Source organism: Balaenoptera ricei, chromosome 3, assembly GCF_028023285.1.
Source record: "Balaenoptera ricei isolate mBalRic1 chromosome 3, mBalRic1.hap2, whole genome shotgun sequence".
In the NCBI taxonomy this organism is placed as follows: Eukaryota; Metazoa; Chordata; class Mammalia; order Artiodactyla; family Balaenopteridae; genus Balaenoptera; species Balaenoptera ricei.
The window spans coordinates 166,545,548-166,564,628 of record NC_082641.1 but is presented as its reverse complement, the minus strand read 5'-3'; the positions used below and the strand labels follow the sequence as shown (position 1 = coordinate 166,564,628).

The following is a 19,081-nucleotide window of genomic DNA, read 5'->3' as shown; positions in this document are numbered from 1 at the left end:
CATCGATTGAAACCTCTGACTCTCTCTCAACAATGTGTAATAATTTCCCCACATAGTCTCATAGCAACTTTGATCAGACCTGGAATTAGAAACATGATACAATTGTGCCATTTTAACTCTTTCAAAAAAGGTTCACTTTCCAAGCGTTTCTCGCCAGGACTTAGCTGTGGAAATGTCTTCTGCATGTTGATTCTCTTACACCCTAGTCTTACTCAACAATCGTACACAGCCTAATAATTCATCCATCGGATTGTCTGAGTTGATAATCACATCACCAGCAAATTCTACCTTGAGTTTTTCTAAACCCTTTGCCAGGGATTTTATGCTCCTCCTCACTCCACTCAGTGGTGACAGTGGCCCACTGTACAGCATTCTCCCTCACATCAAAGATTTCCAGGGACACGTTCAGTGGGATGCTGCCCTTGTTGTTGCTGTTGTTGTTGGAGGAATTTTATTATAACGTTACAAAAAGAACACTTTTGTACACTAGGATAAGAATTATGTGGCAGGAACTGGTGCTGAGTTTTATAACACTTTTTGCTTGGACCTCAGACGATCAAGTTGCATCTACCATTTGATTCTCTACTCGTTCAGAGGGCCACATACTTTTGCGTTCAATCTCTTAATGCCAAGCTTTATATCTATTGACTTTGCCAACCTTGAACACAACGTGCAATCCTGGACTACGACTCTCATCACTGGTCTCCACCCCGTAGAGGCACGGCTGAATTCCTGTTGCTGACATTTCTTTTATGATTTTGGCTGTGACATTCGCAATACATACGTCTGGAATTTCATTCATCTTTCCTTCCTTTCTTCTGCGATTCTGATATGCATCGATATTATGTTCTGAACTTAAAGAGAATTATGGAGTGTACCACCTTTTTCTATCTCTAAGACCATCTCCACAAGCATGGAATAACAGTTTTCCAGGATATTTTGTAGACTCTACCAGAGAACTACAAGGTAGTTCCTGGGAAGATTTTTCATTACTGGTCCTACTGATTGACAAGTCATACAACTCTTTGAGTTTTCTATATCTTCTTCTGTCAGTTTTCATACAGTTGCCCAGGATTGAGTCAAACTTCACAACTTTTCAAAGCTTTTATCTTAGAACACTCTCCAATATTCTCCGAAGGCCACATTTTACAGAAATGCCCCGTGGGATCTGGGATATCTATACACACCCATGAATCATCCTATGCTCGCACGGTCTCAAACAGTTACGGGTTGGCACCTAGGAGTCAATGTGGAATGGGAGCCCACCCCTACTCGGCATTAGGGCTCTCTCCAAGAAGACGAGTAACCTGAGTTCTTAGACTGCCTTATGTTCCAGCCACGAGGCAGAGACACTCACTAACCTTTAGGAAAATGCAACGAAATAAAGACTGCTTTGCCAGTAAGAGTCTGCTGCTACTACACTAACTGCTCATTAGCAAAGCAGACTGACGGGGCAGAAGTGACTTTTTCCTTTCTGTTCCTAAATTCATCAATTTGATGCCACAGGGAATAGTGACCTGCAGCATCCAAACTGTTTGAAGACAAAGGCAAAATCCTATTGCCTTTAAGAAGATCACCCTAAATAGCACAGGTGACTCTGTTCCAATCCTCCTTTCCTTCTCCCTTTGCAAGATCGTGACAACAAAACTTGGGCCTATCTTCTGCTACCTACAGGCAACCGGAGCTTCCTTATCCAGGAAACTGAAGGAACGGCATCCCAGACACCTCCAATCTGATCATCCAAAGTTCACTCCTAAGAAAATTCCAAGCAGGACTGTGTGGCCAATATCTCAACTAATCCGCCATCAATGACATTGAAACCCCATCTGGCAAACTGAGACCCGGCAGGAGCCATGTGGTAGATGTCAGGAAAGACGTACCATGGGAGGAAAGTCACATATCCCCAGGCCTACCTCAGACGCCACGCATCAGGGAGAGCCAGGGTCCCGATACCAGGAACAACAGGAAGGCTCTGGGCAGGTGCTGAGACACTGTGACTGAGCCTTACCACATGGAAACAGCTGGACACAAATGGCCCCTCTGCCTTCCACGCCCACCCTCTCCATCCAACCTCCCCCAGGCAAAAATGGCTATAAACGTGGGACGTGGAAGACTGGGAGGCTACAGGAGAGTGAACACCAGTCTGTGGAGGCCGCAAGACAGTCCCCTCGTCACCTCCAAATAGGCTAGCTTAGTATCCTCCTCCAGGACTGACCTGTGACATCCAGGTGGAAGGAGACGCTCTGGCCCCCGGCCTCGCAGCTGTACTCCCCGGCATCTGCCTTGCCCGCCTGCTGCACCACCAGCCGCCGCCCTCGGCCCGTGGCTTCCACACGCACTTTCGAGCTCGAACTCAGCTTCTTTCCGTCCTTGTACCACGTCACCTCCGTCTGGGCCTGGGCCACCTCGCAGCTCAGCGTGGCACTGGCCCCCGCCACGGCCTGCACTTCACTGCGTGCCGGCTGCTCCTTGGCAAACACCACCTTGGGCTCTGGGGACAGGGAGGGATACACGGGTCAAGGACACCATCTCAGTCAGGAAGGCAGCCCCGGGCAAATGAGACCTGAGTGGGGAGCCGAGGGCCAGGCGGGTGCGAAGGGTGCGGAGGTGAGGCGGGGGCCAAGCTGGAAATTTCTCCAGGCTCTGCACCAGGCGTGTGCCCTGCAGACGTCCCCCTGCCTTTCTCAGCGACAAGTAACACAAGTGATGCATTCGCACCCGGGTCCGCGTGAGCTGGTCCGGGGGGTGGGGGGGGGGGGCTGGGGGAGGGTGCGCTTTTGGAAGAGACTTCTCCCCTGCTCATGGCATCTGCAGGGTCACACCCTAGTGTTCCCAAACCTTCCCAGATGGGGCCACAGTCTTCTCCATATGCCTAAGCAGGGAACTTTGCACCTGCAGTCCAGGCAAATCACTGAGGCTCGGTGCCCTGGCCTACACTTAGTATGGTCAACTTGTGACAAGCTGGAGGGCGTGCTGGCACCTCCCCGTGGCTTTCTTTTCCATTGTCTGAGGAATAAAGAAGCTGAGCACCTTTTCCCTTACGACTGGGGTCCCCGTTGCTCTTTTGTTCTTCCTGGTGACACTATGCAAATTTTTGCCCACTCACCCATAGTAGGCTCTCTCTTCTCTCCATTCATCTCTAGGCACTCTTTATGCATTGAAAGACTACAGAAGGACAGATTGCTAGCTTTCAAGGTTATTCCCAACTGAGGGACTCGCACTTTCACTGTGTGATCGAGTTCTCCGATGAATCAAAATTTTTACCTTCCATAGTGTCACCAATGTCCATTTCAGCCCTTTCAGTTTGGAGCAACTGTGTTCCATTTAAGAAAACTTCCTTTACCTTCGGTCTTTAAAGAAACCACGATATCGCCGGACTCTTGTTTGCTTTGTACCTTTTAACACTGAGGTTTCTAACCCACCACGAGTATACTTTTGTGTGTGGTGTGAATTGTCAGTACACTTTAATTTTTCCCTATGGGTAAGTGGTCCAAGCACTATTTATGAAGACAATATCCCTCCTTGACTTCTCGAAGAGACAGCACAGTAACAGATGAAATTGTGGCGGAGGGGAGGGGGCTGGGAAGGGGGCAGGAGGGGGGATTTGTCCGTGGTGGTGCAGGAGACCATTGCTGCAAGGTGCTCTTTCTGCCCTCACTACTACGTTCCTCTGATGTGGTAAATACGGCCGCACTGGGATCCCCTTATCTTGAAAACTATACAGCCTCTCGATAATTCTTGACAACGGCTCACAGGAAGTGCTCCCACCGTGCTTCTTCAAGCAAATAGCATATTGGCTGTACCTTGCCTTTGGAATCTGCCTGCTGTTCTACCATCCGACCACCCAAAACACAAATTTCCTTCGATTTTCATTGTTAATCAACATCTTTGATTTTTCTCCTCAGATTACTGTCCATCGATTGAAACCTCTGACTCTCTCTCAACAATGTGTAATAATTTCCCCACATAGTCTCATAGCAACTTTGATCAGACCTGGAATTAGAAACATGATACAATTGTGCCATTTTAACTCTTTCAAAAAAGGTTCACTTTCTAAGCGTTTCTCGCCAGGACTTAGCTGTGGAAATGTCTTCTGCATGTTGATTCTCTTACACCCTAGTCTTACTCAACAATCGTACACAGCCTAATAATTCATCCATCGGATTGTCTGAGTTGATAATCACATCATCAGCAAATTCTACCTTGAGTTTTTCTAAACCCTTTGCCAGGGATTTTATGCTCCTCCTCACTCCACTCAGTGGTGACAGTGGCCCACTGTACAGCATTCTCCCTCACATCAAAGATTTCCAGGGACACGTTCAGTGGGATGCTGCTCTTGTTGTTGCTGTTGTTGTTGTTGGAGGAATTTTATTATAACGTTACAAAAAGAACACTTTTGTACACTAGGATAAGAATTATCTGGCAGGAACTGGTTCTCAGTTTTATCACACTTTTTGCCTGCATTTCGGACGATCAAGTTGCATCTACCATTTGATTCTCTACTCGTTCAGAGGGCCACATACTTTTGCGTTCAATCTCTTAATGCCAAGCTTTATATCTATTGACTTTGCCAACCTTGAACACAACGTGCAATCCTGGACTACGACTCTCATCACTGGTCTCCACCCCGTAGAGGCACGGCTGAATTCCTGTTGCTGACATTTCTTTTATGATTTTGGCTGTGACATTCGCAATACATACGTCTGGAATTTCATTCATCTTTCCTTCCTTTCTTCTGCGATTCTGATATGCATCGATATTATGTTCTGAACTTAAAGAGAATTATGGAGTGTACCACCTTTTTCTATCTCTAAGACCATCTCCACAAGCATGGAATAACAGTTTTCCAGGATATTTTGTAGACTCTACCAGAGAACTACAAGGTAGTTCCTGGGAAGATTTTTCATTACTGGTCCTACTGATTGACAAGTCATACAACTCTTTGAGTTTTCTATATCTTCTTCTGTCAGTTTTCATACAGTTGCCCAGGATTGAGTCAAACTTCACAACTTTTCAAAGCTTTTATCTTAGAACACTCTCCAATATTCTCCGAAGGCCACATTTTACAGAAATGCCCCGTGGGATCTGGGATATCTATACACACCCATGAATCATCCTATGCTCGCACGGTCTCAAACAGTTACGGGTTGGCACCTAGGAGTCAATGTGGAATGGGAGCCCACCCCTACTCGGCATTAGGGCTCTCTCCAAGAAGACGAGTAACCTGAGTTCTTAGACTGCCTTATGTTCCAGCCACGAGGCAGAGACACTCACTAACCTTTAGGAAAATGCAACGAAATAAAGACTGCTTTGCCAGTAAGAGTCTGCTGCTACTACACTAACTGCTCATTAGCAAAGCAGACTGACGGGGCAGAAGTGACTTTTTCCTTTCTGTTCCTAAATTCATCAATTTGATGCCACAGGGAATAGTGACCTGCAGCATCCAAACTGTTTGAAGACAAAGGCAAAATCCTATTGCCTTTAAGAAGATCACCCTAAATAGCACAGGTGACTCTGTTCCAATCCTCCTTTCCTTCTCCCTTTGCAAGATCGTGACAACAAAACTTGGGCCTATCTTCTGCTACCTACAGGCAACCGGAGCTTCCTTATCCAGGAAACTGAAGGAACGGCATCCCAGACACCTCCAATCTGATCATCCAAAGTTCACTCCTAAGAAAATTCCAAGCAGGACTGTGTGGCCAATATCTCAACTAATCCGCCATCAATGACATTGAAACCCCATCTGGCAAACTGAGACCCGGCAGGAGCCATGTGGTAGATGTCAGGAAAGACGTACCATGGGAGGAAAGTCACATATCCCCAGGCCTACCTCAGACGCCACGCATCAGGGAGAGCCAGGGTCCCGATACCAGGAACAACAGGAAGGCTCTGGGCAGGTGCTGAGACACTGTGACTGAGCCTTACCACATGGAAACAGCTGGACACAAATGGCCCCTCTGCCTTCCACGCCCACCCTCTCCATCCAACCTCCCCCAGGCAAAAATGGCTATAAACGTGGGACGTGGAAGACTGGGAGGCTACAGGAGAGTGAACACCAGTCTGTGGAGGCCGCAAGACAGTCCCCTCGTCACCTCCAAATAGGCTAGCTTAGTATCCTCCTCCAGGACTGACCTGTGACATCCAGGTGGAAGGAGACGCTCTGGCCCCCGGCCTCGCAGCTGTACTCCCCGGCATCTGCCTTGCCCGCCTGCTGCACCACCAGCCGCCGCCCTCGGCCCGTGGCTTCCACACGCACTTTCGAGCTCGAACTCAGCTTCTTTCCGTCCTTGTACCACGTCACCTCCGTCTGGGCCTGGGCCACCTCGCAGCTCAGCGTGGCACTGGCCCCCGCCACGGCCTGCACTTCACTGCGTGCCGGCTGCTCCTTGGCAAACACCACCTTGGGCTCTGGGGACAGGGAGGGATACACGGGTCAAGGACACCATCTCAGTCAGGAAGGCAGCCCCGGGCAAATGAGACCTGAGTGGGGAGCCGAGGGCCAGGCGGGTGCGAAGGGTGCGGAGGTGAGGCGGGGGCCAAGCTGGAAATTTCTCCAGGCTCTGCACCAGGCGTGTGCCCTGCAGACGTCCCCCTGCCTTTCTCAGCGACAAGTAACACAAGTGATGCATTCGCACCCGGGTCCGCGTGAGCTGGTCCGGGGGGTGGGGGGGGGGGGGCTGGGGGAGGGTGCGCTTTTGGAAGAGACTTCTCCCCTGCTCATGGCATCTGCAGGGTCACACCCTAGTGTTCCCAAACCTTCCCAGATGGGGCCACAGTCTTCTCCATATGCCTAAGCAGGGAACTTTGCACCTGCAGTCCAGGCAAATCACTGAGGCTCGGTGCCCTGGCCTACACTTAGTATGGTCAACTTGTGACAAGCTGGAGGGCGTGCTGGCACCTCCCCGTGGCTTTCTTTTCCATTGTCTGAGGAATAAAGAAGCTGAGCACCTTTTCCCTTACGACTGGGGTCCCCGTTGCTCTTTTGTTCTTCCTGGTGACACTATGCAAATTTTTGCCCACTCACCCATAGTAGGCTCTCTCTTCTCTCCATTCATCTCTAGGCACTCTTTATGCATTGAAAGACTACAGAAGGACAGATTGCTAGCTTTCAAGGTTATTCCCAACTGAGGGACTCGCACTTTCACTGTGTGATCGAGTTCTCCGATGAATCAAAATTTTTACCTTCCATAGTGTCACCAATGTCCATTTCAGCCCTTTCAGTTTGGAGCAATTGTGTTCCATTTAAGAAAACTTCCTTTACCTTCGGTCTTTAAAGAAACCACGATATCGCCGGACTCTTGTTTGCTTTGTACCTTTTAACACTGAGGTTTCTAACCCACCACGAGTATACTTTTGTGTGTGGTGTGAATTGTCAGTACACTTTAATTTTTCCCTATGGGTAAGTGGTCCAAGCACTATTTATGAAGACAATATCCCTCCTTGACTTCTCGAAGAGACAGCACAGTAACAGATGAAATTGTGGCGGAGGGGAGGGGGCTGGGAAGGGGGCAGGAGGGGGGATTTGTCCGTGGTGGTGCAGGAGACCATTGCTGCAAGGTGCTCTTTCTGCCCTCACTACTACGTTCCTCTGATGTGGTAAATACGGCCGCACTGGGATCCCCTTATCTTGAAAACTATACAGCCTCTCGATAATTCTTGACAACGGCTCACAGGAAGTGCTCCCACCGTGCTTCTTCAAGCAAATAGCATATTGGCTGTACCTTGCCTTTGGAATCTGCCTGCTGTTCTACCATCCGACCACCCAAAACACAAATTTCCTTCGATTTTCATTGTTAATCAACATCTTTGATTTTTCTCCTCAGATTACTGTCCATCGATTGAAACCTCTGACTCTCTCTCAACAATGTGTAATAATTTCCCCACATAGTCTCATAGCAACTTTGATCAGACCTGGAATTAGAAACATGATACAATTGTGCCATTTTAACTCTTTCAAAAAAGGTTCACTTTCTAAGCGTTTCTCGCCAGGACTTAGCTGTGGAAATGTCTTCTGCATGTTGATTCTCTTACACCCTAGTCTTACTCAACAATCGTACACAGCCTAATAATTCATCCATCGGATTGTCTGAGTTGATAATCACATCATCAGCAAATTCTACCTTGAGTTTTTCTAAACCCTTTGCCAGGGATTTTATGCTCCTCCTCACTCCACTCAGTGGTGACAGTGGCCCACTGTACAGCATTCTCCCTCACATCAAAGATTTCCAGGGACACGTTCAGTGGGATGCTGCTCTTGTTGTTGCTGTTGTTGTTGTTGGAGGAATTTTATTATAACGTTACAAAAAGAACACTTTTGTACACTAGGATAAGAATTATCTGGCAGGAACTGGTGCTCAGTTTTATCACACTTTTTGCCTGCATTTCGGACGATCAAGTTGCATCTACCATTTGATTCTCTAGTCGTTCAGAGGGCCACATCCTTCTGCATTCAATCTCTTAATGCCAAGCTTTATAACTATTGACTTTGCCAACCTTCAACACAACGTGCAATCCTGGACTACGACTCTCATCACTGGCCTCCACCCCGTGGAGGCACGGCTGAATTCCTGTTGCTAACATTTCATTCATGATTTTGCCTGTGACATTCGCAATACATACGTCTGGAATGTCATTCATCCTTCCTGCCTTTCTTCTGCGATTCTGGTATGCACCGATGTTATGTTCTGAACTTAAAGAGACTTATGGAGTGTACCACCTTTTTCTGTCTCTAAGTCCATCTCCACAAGCACGGAATAACAGTTTTCCAGGATATTTTGTAGTCTCTACCAGAGAACTACAAGGTAGTTCCTGGGAAGATTTTTCATTACTGGTCCTACTGATTGACAAGTCATACAACTCTTTGAGTTTTCTATATCTTCTTCTGTCAGTTTTCATACAGTTGCCCAGGATTGAGTCAAACTTCACAACTTTTCAAAGCTTTTATCTTAGAACACTCTCCAATATTCTCCGAAAGCCACATTTTACAGAAATGCCCGGTGGGATCTGGGATAATTATACACACCCATGAATCATCCTATGCTCGCACGGTCTCAAACAGTTATGGGTTGGCACCTAGGAGTCAATGTGGAATGGGAGCCCACCCCTACTCAGCATTAGGGCTCTCTCCACAGAAGACGAGTAACCTGATTTCTTAGACTGCCTTATGTTCCAGCCACGAGGCAGAGACACTCACTAACCTTTAGGAAAATGCAACGAAATAAAGACTGCTTTGCCAGTAAGAGTCTGCTGCTACTACACTAACTGCTCATTAGCAAAGCAGACTGACGGGGCAGAAGTGACTTTTTCCTTTCTGTTCCTAAATTCATCAATTTGATGCCACAGGGAATAGTGACCTGCAGCGTCCAAACTGTTTGAAGACAAAGGCAAAATCCTATTGCCTTTAAGAAGATCACCCTAAATAGCACAGGTGACTCTGTTCCAATCCTCCTTTCCTTCTCCCTTTGCAAGATCGTGACAACAAAACTTGGGCCTATCTTCTGCTACCTACAGGCAACCGGAGCTTCCTTATCCAGGAAACTGAAGGAACGGCATCCCAGACACCTCCAATCTGATCATCCAAACTTCACTCCTAAGAAAATTCCAAGCAGGACTGTGTGGCCAGTATCTCAACTAATCCGCCATCAATGACATTGAAACCCCATCTGGCAAACTGAGACCCGGCAGGAGCCATGTGGTAGATGTCAGGAAAGACGTACCATGGGAGGAAAGTCACATATCCCCAGGCCTACCTCAGACGCCACGCATCAGGGAGAGCCAGTGTCCCGATACCAGGAACAACAGGAAGGCTCTGGGCAGGTGCTGAGACACTGTGACTGAGCCTTACCACATGGAAACAGCTGGACACAAATGGCCCCTCTGCCTTCCACGCCCACCCTCTCCATCCAACCTCCCCCAGGCAAAAATGGCTATAAACGTGGGACGTGGAAGACTGGGAGGCTACAGGAGAGTGAACACCAGTCTGTGGAGGCCGCAAGACAGTCCCCTCGTCACCTCCAAATAGGCTAGCTTAGTATCCTCCTCCAGGACTGACCTGTGACATCCAGGTGGAAGGAGACGCTCTGGCCCCCGGCCTCGCAGCTGTACTCCCCGGCATCTGCCTTGCCCGCCTGCTGCACCACCAGCCGCCGCCCTCGGCCCGTGGCTTCCACACGCACTTTCGAGCTCGAACTCAGCTTCTTTCCGTCCTTGTACCACGTCACCTCCGTCTGGGCCTGGGCCACCTCGCAGCTCAGCATGGCACTGGCCCCCGCCACGGCCTGCACTTCACTGCGTGCCGGCTGCTCCTTGGCAAACACCACCTTGGGCTCTGGGGACAGGGAGGGATACACGGGTCAAGGACACCATCTCAGTCAGGAAGGCAGCCCCGGGCAAAGGAGACCTGAGTGGGGAGCCGAGGGCCAGGCGGGTGCGAAGGGTGCGGAGGTGAGGCGGGGGCCAAGCTGGAAATTTCTCCAGGCTCTGCACCAGGCGTGTGCCCTGCAGACGTCCCCCTGCCTTTCTCAGCGACAAGTAACACAAGTGATGCATTCTCACCCGGGTCCGCATGAGCTGGTCCGGGGGGTGGGGGGGGCTGGGGGAGGGTGCGCTTTTGGAAGAGACTTCTCCCCTGCTCATGGCATCTGCAGGGTCACACCCTAGTGTTCCCAAACCTTCCCAGATGGGGCCACAGTCTTCTCCATATGCCTAAGCAGGGAACTTTGCACCTGCAGTCCAGGCAAATCACTGAGGCTCGGTGCCCTGGCCTACACTTAGTATGGTCAACTTGTGACAAGCTGGAGGGCGTGCTGGCACCTCCCCGTGGCTTTCTTTTCCATTGTCTGAGGAATAAAGAAGCTGAGCACCTTTTCCCTTACGACTGGGGTCCCCGTTGCTCTTTTGTTCTTCCTAGTGACACTATGCAAATTTTTGCCCACTCACCCATAGTAGGCTCTCTCTTCTCTCCATTCATCTCTAGGCACTCTTTATGCATTGAAAGACTACAGAAGGACAGATTGCTAGCTTTCAAGGTTATTCCCAACTGAGGGACTCGCACTTTCACTGTGTGATCGAGTCCTCCAATGAATCAAAGTTTTTACCTTCAAGAGTGTCACCAATGTCCATTTCAGCCCTTTCAGTTTGGAGCATTTGTGTTCCATTTAAGAAAACTTCCTTTACCTTCGGTCTTTAAAGAAACCACGGTATCGCCGGACTCTTGTTTGCTTTGTACCTTTTAACACTGAGGTTTCTAACCCACCACGAGTATACTTTTGTGTGTGGTGTGAATTGTCAGTACACTTTAATTTTTCCCTATGGGTAAGTGGTCCAAGCACTATTTATGAAGGCAATATCCCTCCTTGACTTCTCGAAGAGACAGCACAGTAACAGATGAAATTGTGGCGGAGGGGAGGGGGCTGGGAAGGGGGCAGGAGGGGGGATTTGTCCGTGGTGGTGCAGGAAACCATTGCTGCAAGGAGCTCTTTCTGACCTCACTACTACGTTCCTCTGACGCGGTAAGTATAGCCGCACTGGGATCCCCTTACCTTGAAAACTATATAGCCTCACGATAATTCTTGACAATGGCTCACAGGAAGTGCTCCCACCGTGCTTCTTCAAGCAAATAGCATATTGGCTGTACCTTGCCTTTGGAATCTGCCTGCTAGTCTACCATCCGACCACCCAAAACACAAATTTCCTTCGATTTTCATTGTTAATCAACATCTTTGATTTTTCTCCTCAGATTACTGTCCATCGATTGAAACCTCTGACTCTCTCTCAACAATGTGTAATAATTTCCCCACATAGTCTCATAGCAACTTTGATCAGACCTGGAATTAGAAACATGATACAATTGTGCCATTTTAACTCTTTCAAAAAAGGTTCACTTTCTAAGCGTTTCTCGCCAGGACTTAGCTGTGGAAATGTCTTCTGCATGTTGATTCTCTTACACCCTAGTCTTACTCAACAATCGTACACAGCCTAATAATTCATCCATCGGATTGTCTGAGTTGATAATCACATCACCAGCAAATTCTACCTTGAGTTTTTCTAAACCCTTTGCCAGGGATTTTATGCTCCTCCTCACTCCACTCAGTGGTGACAGTGGCCCACTGTACATCATTCTCTCTCACATCAAAGATTTCCAGGGACACGTTCAGTGGGATGCTGCTCTTGTTGTTGCTGTTGTTGTTGTTGGAGGAATTTTATTATAACGTTACAAAAAGAACACTTTTGTACACTAGGATAAGAATTATGTGGCAGGAACTGGTGCTGAGTTTTATAACACTTTTTGCTTGGACCTCAGACGATCAAGTTGCATCTACCATTTGATTCTCTACTCGTTCAGAGGGCCACATACTTTTGCGTTCAATCTCTTAATGCCAAGCTTTATATCTATTGACTTTGCCAACCTTGAACACAACGTGCAATCCTGGACTACGACTCTCATCACTGGTCTCCACCCCGTGGAGGCACGGCTGAATTCCTGTTGCTGACATTTCTTTTATGATTTTGGCTGTGACATTCGCAGTACATACGTCTGGAATTTCATTCATCCTTCCTTCCTTTCTTCTGCGATTCTGATATGCATCGATATTATGTTCTGAACTTAAAGAGAATTATGGAGTGTACCACCTTTTTCTATCTCTAAGACCATCTCCACAAGCATGGAATAACAGTTTTCCAGGATATTTTGTAGACTCTACCAGAGAACTACAAGGTAGTTCCTGGGAAGATTTTTCATTACTGGTCCTACTGATTGACAAGTCATACAACTCTTTGAGTTTTCTATATCTTCTTCTGTCAGTTTTCATACAGTTGCCCAGGATTGAGTCAAACTTCACAACTTTTCAAAGCTTTTATCTTAGAACACTCTCCAATATTCTCCGAAAGCCACATTTTACAGAAATGCCCCGTGGGATCTGGGATATCTATACACACCCATGAATCATCCTATGCTCGCACGGTCTCAAACAGTTACGGGTTGGCACCTAGGAGTCAATGTGGAATGGGAGCCCACCCCTACTCAGCATTAGGGCTCTCTCCAAGAAGACGAGTAACCTGAGTTCTTAGACTGCCTTATGTTCCAGCCACGAGGCAGAGACACTCACTAACCTTTAGGAAAATGCAACGAAATAAAGACTGCTTTGCCAGTAAGAGTCTGCTGCTACTACACTAACTGCTCATTAGCAAAGCAGACTGACGGGGCAGAAGTGACTTTTTCCTTTCTGTTCCTAAATTCATCAATTTGATGCCACAGGGAATAGTGACCTGCAGCATCCAAACTGTTTGAAGACAAAGGCAAAATCCTATTGCCTTTAAGAAGATCACCCTAAATAGCACAGGTGACTCTGTTCCAATCCTCCTTTCCTTCTCCCTTTGCAAGATCGTGACAACAAAACTTGGGCCTATCTTCTGCTACCTACAGGCAACCGGAGCTTCCTTATCCAGGAAACTGAAGGAACGGCATCCCAGACACCTCCAATCTGATCATCCAAAGTTCACTCCTAAGAAAATTCCAAGCAGGACTGTGTGGCCAATATCTCAACTAATCCGCCATCAATGACATTGAAACCCCATCTGGCAAACTGAGACCCGGCAGGAGCCATGTGGTAGATGTCAGGAAAGACGTACCATGGGAGGAAAGTCACATATCCCCAGGCCTACCTCAGACGCCACGCATCAGGGAGAGCCAGTGTCCCGATACCAGGAACAACAGGAAGGCTCTGGGCAGGTGCTGAGACACTGTGACTGAGCCTTACCACATGGAAACAGCTGGACACAAATGGCCCCTCTGCCTTCCACGCCCACCCTCTCCATCCAACCTCCCCCAGGCAAAAATGGCTATAAACGTGGGACGTGGAAGACTGGGAGGCTACAGGAGAGTGAACACCAGTCTGTGGAGGCCGCAAGACAGTCCCCTCGTCACCTCCAAATAGGCTAGCTTAGTATCCTCCTCCAGGACTGACCTGTGACATCCAGGTGGAAGGAGACGCTCTGGCCCCCGGCCTCGCAGCTGTACTCCCCGGCATCTGCCTTGCCCGCCTGCTGCACCACCAGCCGCCGCCCTCGGCCCGTGGCTTCCACATGCACTTTCGAGCTCGAACTCAGCTTCTTTCCGTCCTTGTACCACGTCACCTCCGTCTGGGCCTGGGCCACCTCGCAGCTCAGCGTGGCACTGGCCCCCGCCACGGCCTGCACTTCACTGCGTGCCGGCTGCTCCTTGGCAAACACCACCTTGGGCTCTGGGGACAGGGAGGGATACACGGGTCAAGGACACCATCTCAGTCAGGAAGGCAGCCCCGGGCAAAGGAGACCTGAGTGGGGAGCCGAGGGCCAGGCGGGTGCGAAGGGTGCGGAGGTGAGGCGGGGGCCAAGCTGGAAATTTCTCCAGGCTCTGCACCAGGCGTGTTCCCTGCAGACGTCCCCCTGCCTTTCTCAGCGACAAGTAACACAAGTGATGCATTCTCACCCGGGTCCGCGTGAGCTGGTCCGGGGGGTGGGGGGGGCTGGGGGAGGGTGCGCTTTTGGAAGAGACTTCTCCCCTGCTCATGGCATCTGCAGGGTCACACCCTAGTGTTCCCAAACCTTCCCAGATGGGGCCACAGTCTTCTCCATATGCCTAAGCAGGGAACTTTGCACCTGCAGTCCAGGCAAATCACTGAGGCTCGGTGCCCTGGCCTACACTTAGTATGGTCAACTTGTGACAAGCTGGAGGGCGTGCTGGCACCTCCCCGTGGCTTTCTTTTCCATTGTCTGAGGAATAAAGAAGCTGAGCACCTTTTCCCTTACGACTGGGGTCCCCGTTGCTCTTTTGTTCTTCCTGGTGACACTATGCAAATTTTTGCCCACTCACCCATAGTAGGCTCTCTCTTCTCTCCATTCATCTCTAGGCACTCTTTATGCATTGAAAGACTACAGAAGGACAGATTGCTAGCTTTCAAGGTTATTCCCAACTGAGGGACTCGCACTTTCACTGTGTGATCGAGTTCTCCGATGAATCAAAATTTTTACCTTCCATAGTGTCACCAATGTCCATTTCAGCCCTTTCAGTTTGGAGCAATTGTGTTCCATTTAAGAAAACTTCCTTTACCTTCGGTCTTTAAAGAAACCACGGTATCGCCGGACTCTTGTTTGCTTTGTACCTTTTAACACTGAGGTTTCTAACCCACCACGAGTATACTTTTGTGTGTGGTGTGAATTGTCAGTACACTTTAATTTTTCCCTATGGGTAAGTGGTCCAAGCACTATTTATGAAGACAATATCCCTCCTTGACTTCTCGAAGAGACAGCACAGTAACAGATGAAATTGTGGCGGAGGGGAGGGGGCTGGGAAGGGGGCAGGAGGGGGGATTTGTCCGTGGTGGTGCAGGAGACCATTGCTGCAAGGTGCTCTTTCTGCCCTCACTACTACGTTCCTCTGATGTGGTAAATACGGCCGCACTGGGATCCCCTTATCTTGAAAACTATACAGCCTCTCGATAATTCTTGACAACGGCTCACAGGAAGTGCTCCCACCGTGCTTCTTCAAGCAAATAGCATATTGGCTGTACCTTGCCTTTGGAATCTGCCTGCTGTTCTACCATCCGACCACCCAAAACACAAATTTCCTTCGATTTTCATTGTTAATCAACATCTTTGATTTTTCTCCTCAGATTACTGTCCATCGATTGAAACCTCTGACTCTCTCTCAACAATGTGTAATAATTTCCCCACATAGTCTCATAGCAACTTTGATCAGACCTGGAATTAGAAACATGATACAATTGTGCCATTTTAACTCTTTCAAAAAAGGTTCACTTTCTAAGCGTTTCTCGCCAGGACTTAGCTGTGGAAATGTCTTCTGCATGTTGATTCTCTTACACCCTAGTCTTACTCAACAATCGTACACAGCCTAATAATTCATCCATCGGATTGTCTGAGTTGATAATCACATCATCAGCAAATTCTACCTTGAGTTTTTCTAAACCCTTTGCCAGGGATTTTATGCTCCTCCTCACTCCACTCAGTGGTGACAGTGGCCCACTGTACAGCATTCTCCCTCACATCAAAGATTTCCAGGGACACGTTCAGTGGGATGCTGCTCTTGTTGTTGCTGTTGTTGTTGTTGGAGGAATTTTATTATAACGTTACAAAAAGAACACTTTTGTACACTAGGATAAGAATTATCTGGCAGGAACTGGTGCTCAGTTTTATCACACTTTTTGCCTGCATTTCGGACGATCAAGTTGCATCTACCATTTGATTCTCTAGTCGTTCAGAGGGCCACATCCTTCTGCATTCAATCTCTTAATGCCAAGCTTTATAACTATTGACTTTGCCAACCTTCAACACAACGTGCAATCCTGGACTACGACTCTCATCACTGGCCTCCACCCCGTGGAGGCACGGCTGAATTCCTGTTGCTAACATTTCATTCATGATTTTGCCTGTGACATTCGCAATACATACGTCTGGAATGTCATTCATCCTTCCTGCCTTTCTTCTGCGATTCTGGTATGCACCGATGTTATGTTCTGAACTTAAAGAGACTTATGGAGTGTACCACCTTTTTCTGTCTCTAAGTCCATCTCCACAAGCACGGAATAACAGTTTTCCAGGATATTTTGTAGTCTCTACCAGAGAACTACAAGGTAGTTCCTGGGAAGATTTTTCATTACTGGTCCTACTGATTGACAAGTCATACAACTCTTTGAGTTTTCTATATCTTCTTCTGTCAGTTTTCATACAGTTGCCCAGGATTGAGTCAAACTTCACAACTTTTCAAAGCTTTTATCTTAGAACACTCTCCAATATTCTCCGAAAGCCACATTTTACAGAAATGCCCGGTGGGATCTGGGATAATTATACACACCCATGAATCATCCTATGCTCGCACGGTCTCAAACAGTTATGGGTTGGCACCTAGGAGTCAATGTGGAATGGGAGCCCACCCCTACTCAGCATTAGGGCTCTCTCCACAGAAGACGAGTAACCTGATTTCTTAGACTGCCTTATGTTCCAGCCACGAGGCAGAGACACTCACTAACCTTTAGGAAAATGCAACGAAATAAAGACTGCTTTGCCAGTAAGAGTCTGCTGCTACTACACTAACTGCTCATTAGCAAAGCAGACTGACGGGGCAGAAGTGACTTTTTCCTTTCTGTTCCTAAATTCATCAATTTGATGCCACAGGGAATAGTGACCTGCAGCATCCAAACTGTTTGAAGACAAAGGCAAAATCCTATTGCCTTTAAGAAGATCACCCTAAATAGCACAGGTGACTCTGTTCCAATCCTCCTTTCCTTCTCCCTTTGCAAGATCGTGACAACAAAACTTGGGCCTATCTTCTGCTACCTACAGGCAACCGGAGCTTCCTTATCCAGGAAACTGAAGGAACGGCATCCCAGACACCTCCAATCTGATCATCCAAAGTTCACTCCTAAGAAAATTCCAAGCAGGACTGTGTGGCCAATATCTCAACTAATCCGCCATCAATGACATTGAAACCCCATCTGGCAAACTGAGACCCGGCAGGAGCCATGTGGTAGATGTCAGGAAAGACGTACCATGGGAGGAAAGTCACATATCCCCAGGCCTACCTCAGACGCCACGCATCAGGGAGAGCCAGGGTCCCGATACCAGGAACAACAGGAAGGCTCTGGGCAGGTGCTGAGACACTGTGACTGAGCCTTACCACATGGAAACAGCTGGACACAAATGGCCCCTCTGCCTTCCACGCCCACCCTCTCCATCCAACCTCCCCCAGGCAAAAATGGCTATAAACGTGGGACGTGGAAGACTGGGAGGCTACAGGAGAGTGAACACCAGTCTGTGGAGGCCGCAAGACAGTCCCCTCGTCACCTCCAAATAGGCTAGCTTAGTATCCTCCTCCAGGACTGACCTGTGACATCCAGGTGGAAGGAGACGCTCTGGCCCCCGGCCTCGCAGCTGTACTCCCCGGCATCTGCCTTGCCCGCCTGCTGCACCACCAGCCGCCGCCCTCGGCCCGTGGCTTCCACACGCACTTTCGAGCTCGAACTCAGCTTCTTTCCGTCCTTGTACCACGTCACCTCCGTCTGGGCCTGGGCCACCTCGCAGCTCAGCATGGCACTGGCCCCCGCCACGGCCTGCACTTCACTGCGTGCCGGCTGCTCCTTGGCAAACACCACCTTGGGCTCTGGGGACAGGGAGGGATACACGGGTCAAGGACACCATCTCAGTCAGGAAGGCAGCCCCGGGCAAAGGAGAACCTGAGTGGGGAGCCGAGGGCCAGGCGGGTGCGAAGGGTGCGGAGGTGAGGCGGGGGCCAAGCTGGAAATTTCTCCAGGCTCTGCACCAGGCGTGTGCCCTGCAGACGTCCCCCTGCTTTTCTCAGCGACAAGTAACACAAGTGATGCATTCTCACCCGGGTTCGCGTGAGCTGGTCCGGGGGGTGGGGGGGGCTGGGGGAGGGTGCGCTTTTGGAAGAGACTTCTCCCCTGCTCATGGCATCTGCAGGGTCACACCCTAGTGTTCCCAAACCTTCCCAGATGGGGCCACAGTCTTCTCCATATGCCTAAGCAGGGAACTTTGCACCTGCAGTCCAGGCAAATCACTGAGGCTCGGTGCCCTGGCCTACACTTAGTATGGTCAACTTGTGACAAGCTGGAGGGCGTGCTGGCACCTCCCCGTGGCTTTCTTTTCCATTGTCTGAGGAATAAAGAAGCTGAGCACCTTTTCCCTTACGACTGGGGTCCCCATTGCTCTTTTGTTCTTCCTAGTGACACTATGCAAATTTTTGCCCACTCACCCATAGTAGGCTCTCTCTTCTCTCCATTCATCTCTAGGCACTCTTTATGCATTGAAAGACTACAGAAGGACAGATTGCTAGCTTTCAAGGTTATTCCCAACTGAGGGACTCGCACTTTCACTGTGTGATCGAGTCCTCCGATGAATCAAAGTTTTTACCTTCAAGAGTGTCACCAATGTCCATTTCAGCCCTTTCAGTTTGGAGCATTTGTGTTCCATTTAAGAAAACTTCCTTTACCTTCGGTCTTTAAAGAAACCACGGTATCGCCGGACTCTTGTTTGCTTTGTACCTTTTAACACTGAGGTTTCTAACCCA

At 48.8% G+C, this 19,081-nt stretch overlaps 1 protein-coding gene across 5 annotated transcripts in view; it reads right to left on the bottom strand.

The window, feature by feature from the left end:
• OBSCN (obscurin, cytoskeletal calmodulin and titin-interacting RhoGEF) overlaps window positions 1-19,081 on the bottom strand; it is a 196,057-nt gene that overhangs the window by 115,338 nt on the left and 61,638 nt on the right. For all 5 annotated transcript variants that reach the window (XM_059917953.1, XM_059917957.1, XM_059917955.1 and 2 more), the window contains exons 17-21: window positions 17,879-18,154; window positions 13,965-14,240; window positions 10,052-10,327; window positions 6,133-6,408; window positions 2,216-2,491 (exon numbers count right to left, since the gene is read on the bottom strand). In XM_059917953.1, coding sequence (XP_059773936.1) covers window positions 2,216-2,491; window positions 6,133-6,408; window positions 10,052-10,327; window positions 13,965-14,240; window positions 17,879-18,154 — 1,380 coding nt within the window. The remainder of the gene's footprint in view (window positions 1-2,215; window positions 2,492-6,132; window positions 6,409-10,051; window positions 10,328-13,964; window positions 14,241-17,878; window positions 18,155-19,081) is intronic.